At 46.7% G+C, this 6,852-nt stretch overlaps 1 protein-coding gene across 1 annotated transcript in view; it reads left to right on the top strand.

The window, feature by feature from the left end:
- Nucleotides 1-6,852, top strand: part of ADARB2 (adenosine deaminase, RNA-specific, B2 (inactive)) — a 177,905-nt gene that overhangs the window by 142,408 nt on the left and 28,645 nt on the right. Inside the window, exon 5 of the mRNA XM_015420667.1 lies at nucleotides 67-235. Within this exon, the coding sequence (XP_015276153.1) occupies nucleotides 67-235 (169 nt within the window). The remainder of the gene's footprint in view (nucleotides 1-66; nucleotides 236-6,852) is intronic.

Raw genomic sequence — 6,852 nt, 5'->3', positions numbered from 1 at the left:
GTAAACTCCCTTTTTTTTGTGCCTTTGTTTTTTTTTTGGCCCCCCCCCCCCCCCCACTTTCTACAGGTTTGAACATCCGGCAGGCTCAGGTTATTGTGCTGACCTCGGGTACTAAATGTATAAATGGAGAGTACATTAACGACCAAGGACTGGTGGTCAACGATTGCCACGCGGAGATTGTGGCGCGGAGGGCCTTCCTCCACTTCCTTTATTCGCAGCTGGAACTGCACCTGAGGTAAGCTGGGTTTAGAAGAAGCAGCAGCGTAGTGGGGTGTAGTGGTTAGAGTGCCGGATCTGGGAGGCCCAAGTTCTAATCCCCACTCTGCCATGGAAGCTTCCTGGGTGACTTTGGGCCAGTCGTGTGCTCTTGGCCTAACCTACCTCACTGAGTTGTGGTGAGGATAAAACGGAGACAGGGAGAGTGTTCTGAGCGACTTCGGTCCCCAATGGGGAGCCAAGTGGGATATAAATGAAGTAAATAAAGCAAATAAATAAACAGAGGTTTCCAGTAGAAAAGAGCAAGAGTCCAGGAGCACCTTAAAGTAGGGTTGCCAAGTGACTCACCAAAAAAAGCGGAAGAGAGTTCATCCCATTCCGGGACATTTGTACGCGCCGCAATGACGTCGCCCAGAAGTGACGTCATCACACTGGGCACATCACGGGCGATGCTCTAGCAACCGGACTGAAAACTCTATGGGTTAGGGTTATTAGGGTTAGGGTTGTTAGGGTTGCGGTTATTAGGGTTAGCGTTATTAGGGTTAGGGTTATTAGGATTAGGGTTGGGGTTATTAGGGTTGGGTTGGGGTTAGGGTTAGGATCAGTGTTCCCTCTAAGCTGAGTTAGTCTGAGCTAGCTCACAGTTTTTTAGCCTCCGGCTCACACATTTTTGTCTTCGCTCAGGAAGGATGGCTCCAGAGCAGACTAATGTATGCAGTAGCCAAATCGCTCGCTCACAACTTTAATGCCGGTAGCTCACAAAGTAGAATTTTTGCTCACAAGACTCCACAGCTTAGAGGGAACATTGGTTAGGATCATTAGGTCATTAGGGTTAGGATTAGGGTTATTAGGGTTATGGTTATGGTTATGGTTATTAGAGTTAGGGTTTGGTTTATTAGGGTTAGGGTTTGGTTTATTAGGGTTAGGATTAAGGTTAGGGTTATCAGGGTTAGGATTAGTCTTAATTCAGGTTCGGGTTTTTAGGGTTAGAGTTAGGGTTAGTGTTATTAGAGTAAGGGTTGGGTTTTTAGGGTTAGTGTTATTAGGATTAGGGTTATTAGGGTTAGAGTTAGGGTTAGAGTTATTAGGGCTATGGTTATTTCGGGTAGAATTAGGGATATTAGGGTTATTACCATTAGGGTTATTGGGGTTATTAGAGTTAGGCTTTAGGAGTTAGTGTTTGGGTTGGGGTTTTTAGGGTTAGGGTTATTAGTGTTAGGGTAAGGTTGCCCATAGAGTTTCCAGCGATTCCTAGAGCCATCCTGTGTCACTTCCAGGTTTTTACTGGAGGTGATGTAGCACCACATGTGATGTTACCATTTTTTCCCCCTAGGTGGTGTCCTGCATTCCTCATGGCTGGCCCCAAGTTATGCAGGCCAGGTCTAGGACTATGTTGAAAGGCTGTGTCAGGGGCAGCTAGGCAGTAGATTCTGAACACTAGTTTGGATAAGCGAGCTTTTGTTTATGAAAGTTGCAATGTAGTTGTTTTTCTGACCCACTTATCACAAAGTTTGGGAGTGACTTGCAGCATAAGAAGTTTACAAACAGAATCAGATTTTGTTTGTGTGAGTCTGTTTTCCTTCAGCACCTCTTAGGTCTTAACCTTAAAATCATGTTTTATGGAGCCTCTTGGTTGTTTTTACCAGTGCTCTAAACACAGGCCTGATAATAGCAGTAAATGGCCAGAGAATGAAAGGCTAGATATCTTCACATTAGAGGCGTTTTCCTTGCTTGTGGGTGCTGAGTCATACAGGAGAGGTTATTTACGATAAGCATGCTCTCTTGTATTGTGGTGGTTACTGATACTTTGTTTGGATCATAAAAGAGCTACCCACTGGCACGTGAAGCAGGCAGGAGCCCTGGAATCCCTGTCAGTCATAAACGCTCCCCTTTCTAACAGCACCATAGGAAGCAGTGGAAGAATTAGCTTGACCTACATGTAGGGATGCCAGCCTCCAGGTGAGACCTGTGGATCCCCCAGAATTACAGCTCATCTCCAGACTACAGAGATCAGTTCCTAGGGTTGCCAGTCCCCAGTTGGGGGATCCCCAGTTTGGAGCCCCTCCACTTGCTTCAAGGTTATCAGAAACCTGGGGGGCGATCACCCCCAAACAGGCAAGAAACCAAAAATAGATGTGATGTGCCTATATCACCCGATAGTGACATTAGCAGGTCAGTGATGTTGGGGGGGGTAACGCTCTGGTTTCTGGGCAAAACTCTGTGGTAAAAAGCTTATTCTGCCATAGATGTTTTGCCCACAAACCAGAGCGTTGCCCCCCACATGCCTACATCACTTCTGAGGGACATAGGCACATCACCCCCCATGCCCCCAACATGCCTACGTCATCACATTTATTTCCAGCTTCTTCCCTCCCCGCTCCCGGTAAGCTCCTGCTAAGCACCCCCACCTGCTCATCCGACAGACCTGGCAACCCTATCAGTTCCCCTGGATAAAATGGATGCTTTGGAGGGTAGACTCTGCAGTATTGTACCCCACTGAGGTCCCTGTTCCCTCAAGTTCCAGGAATTTCCCAACCTGGGTCTGGCAACTCTCACTTTCCCCACTGGTGGCCAGGGGGGACCTGGCCATCCTACCTAGATGTCCGTGGTTGGCAGTATCTTTATCTGGCCTTTCCCAACTACTTAGCTTTCAGGTGAGTCATTAATTAACAAATTTTTCCGTGCAGCGTTGTATAAAAACAGCATGATTATGTGCGTTTTTAATTTGTTAGCCACCTCGGTGGCCCTTATGAGGGCAGAAAGGCAGGGTATAAATTTTGTAAAGTAAATAAAAATAAACTTAAAAGGAGGAGAGAGAATACGAGAACCCTAGAGGGATTGGCCGTAACTGATATTCTCTCTCTTTATAGTCTCTGATTCTTTCATGTTAGGTTTACATTAAATTATTATGTTTTTCTCCATGTAGCCATCCCAGTGCTTGCTTTGTGCTGAGAATGGCATCAGTTCCTCTAGGGACAGGAGTGCAATCAGTGTATCTTAAGCTCCGTATTGATCCATCTTCATAGTACATTCAGTTATGTTATTATGTTATTTGGATCAATGCTACGTTTTTGTGTGTAAAGGGAATTTTCAGAGCAAAACAAAACTGTGTTCCCAACAACTTCTGCAGATCTCTCTCTCTCACTCTCTCTCTCTCTCTCTCTCTCTCTCACACACACACACACACACACGCATGCACATTGTCTGTCCTTTGTGCCTTTTGAAAGGAGAGTTGGAAACTACTGCACAGCTACTTCTGTTCCCTTTTACATTGCCTAATCATGTTGAAATCTTTCTTGTTCACATATCGGGTCGATTGGTCTGTACAGTGGCCAGCTCCAGGCCAGGAACTTCCTGGAGATTTGGGGGCTGAGCCTAGGGAGGGCAGGGTATAATGCCCTAGACTCTACCCCCCGTTTTCTCCAGAGAAACTCCTGTTGTCTGCAGATCTGCTGTAATTCCAGGAGGTCTCCAGGCCCAAACTGGAAGTTGGCAACCTGACTGGCTACCCTGGGTTCCACTTAAAAGCAGTTCTCAAAGTTAAACTGGACAGACTTTATGCACTCCTAGCAAAAGGATGTTGGAAGTGAATTAGCTCCCTGACCCATGTCTAATTTCCTTCTCCTTTCTCCTGTCTCAGAATCAGATAGTAGATGTTTATATCCGTTTTCTCATCAGTGAGGCCCAAAGCGGCTGACAACATCATTTTATCCTCTCAACAACAACCCAGTGGAGTAGGTTAGGCTGAGAGTGACTGGCCCAAACTCATCCAGTGAACTTCCATGGCAGAGTGAGGATCTGAACCCGGGTCTCCCAGATCCTGTTGTGATCCATGTTAGCTCTCCGGGTTTCAGTGGTAATCTGCTCAGAAGAGCTTCTCATAGAAGATTGCAGTGGCTAATTTCAGGCAAAATGCCCTCTTGTTGGGGTAGACTTGTAAACTTTAGCTAGCAATGGAATGAGCGAGGAAGGGGTGGAACCTTTAGATGCAGAAGGGTGCAGAATGTGTGGAATGCAAGACTGCCCTGCTGGGGAGCTTGACCCTTAATCATAGGCTCTTAACACCTTGTTTAAGGCAATTATGATTTGTGTATGGAAACTGTTAAGAGAGGGAGACTTTTGTTCTAAGTTGTAAATTTTAGAATTGTTTCAGGGCTGTGTTATCTAAGGGGCAATTCATTTGGGACCCTCATATTTGAAGCCAGTACACACTGACTACAGAATTAGCCACTGAGATCTTTATCGAGTAGTTCTTTAGACATTGCGTGGTTTACACCAGAACACGATGTGTGTCGTAGGGATGCCAGTCCCCAACTGGGGGCGGGGGATCCCCTAATTTCATGGGCAGAAGCCCCTCCCCCAGCAGCAACCAACAGTGGCTGCCCCTCTTTCTCCCTTCCTGTAAGATTTAAAGGGCCCTCCAGCTGATCGACAGGAGGGGAGGGAGAAGGGTGGCCGCCAGCCACACACCTGAACTTGCTTGTTGCCGAAAGCATTTAAACAAGCGGGGGGCTGAACTCCAAGCAATGAATTTGTCGCTTGGGATGCAGGTGCACGGAGCACCAGTCCCCAGTGGGATGATGTCACTTCTGCAGGATGTCATCACATTGGGGACATCCCTGCCCCCTCCAGAAATGCTCCCCAAAGTCCCCCGCTGGGGACTAGGAAGGACCTGGCAACTCTACGTGTGTGTGAGAGAATGTTTGTTTTGTGCAAGTGCACAGCTCCCCCATATCATTCTGCACTGGCAGCCAGCGCCGTTCCCTATCCCACGCATGTGCACAACCGCGCTACTGCCGGTTTGCTGCACAACGCGTGATCGGCTGCCGGAGCACGGAGCCACGGGGGCACATCGGATCACGCTCCCGTGGTTCTTTTGGCTCCAGCTCGATAATTTGCCTCCCTTCGGCAGCGGATCCTCCCGTTCGTGTGACCGGGACCTCTATAGCACTATGCCCGACTGAAGCCCCTCCCTTCCTCAAACCTTGCCTTCCTCAGGCTCCACCCCCAAAATCTCCAGGTATTTCCCAGAGTTGGCCGCCTTACTTTGCCTCCTCATGAAGGAAAACATTTTTGTCTGATGGAATCAGATATTTGAAGAATGAGAAACAGTAGTCAGCACCAAGCCATTTACTGTTTGGCATGAAGAAGCAATGTGGGTCAACTCGACCCACTTTTACCTCAAGGTGGGAAGGATTTAGTGGAAGTAATAGCACAGGAAGGAAACTGGTCCATGAGTCTTATTTAATCTAGGCCAATAAACAACTCTTCAGCCTGCAGAACTGAGGCCTACTCCCATACCCCACCACATACCTAGCAACAGTCTCTAAATACCCCCCAGGTTTCCTCGGTAACACATTTTAACTGTATAACAGCAGACATTAACGCTTTGCCGTTTTAGCTCTGAATTATTTCAGAATATGTGTGATATCTTAAAACTCTGGAAGTAGCGAGGTTTTCAGGTATTCCATTGTTCCGGAGGTTTCTGTCAGGGTGATAATGCAATTAAAGTGGTTCGGAGAGTTCACTGAAGGTGGTAGGAAAATGAGAGAGCTGCGGGAGGCCGCCCTCTCCTCAGGAGTTCCTAGTGGCTCTGTGTTGCTGTCAAGCAGGGTAATGTGCCTGTAAATTTCACTCGACAGAAAACGCATCACGGCATCAAAAACCGACAAAACAAGCAAACCATGGAAGAGTGACAGCCAAGCGATTTTAACAGCATGCAGACTGTGCTGGAAGGGGAGGTGGTGATCAAGCAAGATGACAAGCTAGTAGAAAGCAAAACACAAGGAGTTGCTAAGGATTGTCAAGTATACAGATGGAAAAGAAGAAAAGTAGTTTAGCTGCATCCAGACTTAGCAAGAGTACCAACCACTCTGGGATTTTAAAAAAAACAAAGGATGATCTATCTGTATGAGAAATGTGAAGGCCCATGAGTGAAAATCTTGTTAATTAGCCCCCTTAATGAATGAGCTATTATTACTTTTCAGACAAGAGTATTAATACTTTGTGCACATGTGCCGTGGAGCTTCTGAAAAGGGAAGCGAGACTGTCTTTTGTCCATATACATGTGTTAGGAAGATAATGCTGTTGTCAGTGTGGTGCTTGTAATTCATACATTATAATATAATATTACTTTTCTGAAGAAAAGTACTCATACTCCTGTTCAAAAAAGAACTTCCAGGGATTTGCTGAGGGGGAAAAATCCACCGTGTATAATCTTAACCATATATGCTCATACTTACATGTGTGTGCACCTCTTTAAAAATATGATTAAGTATCCTGAGAATACCCAAGGCTCTGCCCTAAGAAAACCAAGTTAAGCTCATCATACTGGACTATGATTTGATGCTTTGCAGTTCTGGCAAACTCTCAATAAGAAATGCCTCTACCATATTGAAGCATCCATGCAAAAGTGAGCTTCCCATGAGGGACCGTTGTAAAAAACAGGGCAATGGAAAATTGACATAAGTCACTAAGGAAGGTCAAAGGAGGGCATGCAGATTAAGGCTGCCAAATATGTTTTGGCCAGGATTGGGGGGTTCCCAGCCGGTGTCTGGAACGTGCGCGCGCGCACCGCATGCGCATCACCCGGAAGTGACGTCGCACGCTGGGGGCGGGGCCACACCATTTGAGGGG

Source organism: Gekko japonicus, unplaced genomic scaffold, assembly GCF_001447785.1.
Source record: "Gekko japonicus isolate JY-2015 unplaced genomic scaffold, Gekko_japonicus_V1.1 scaffold1228, whole genome shotgun sequence".
Lineage (NCBI taxonomy): Eukaryota > Metazoa > Chordata > Lepidosauria > Squamata > Gekkonidae > Gekko > Gekko japonicus.
This window is presented reverse-complemented; position numbering and strand designations above follow the sequence as displayed.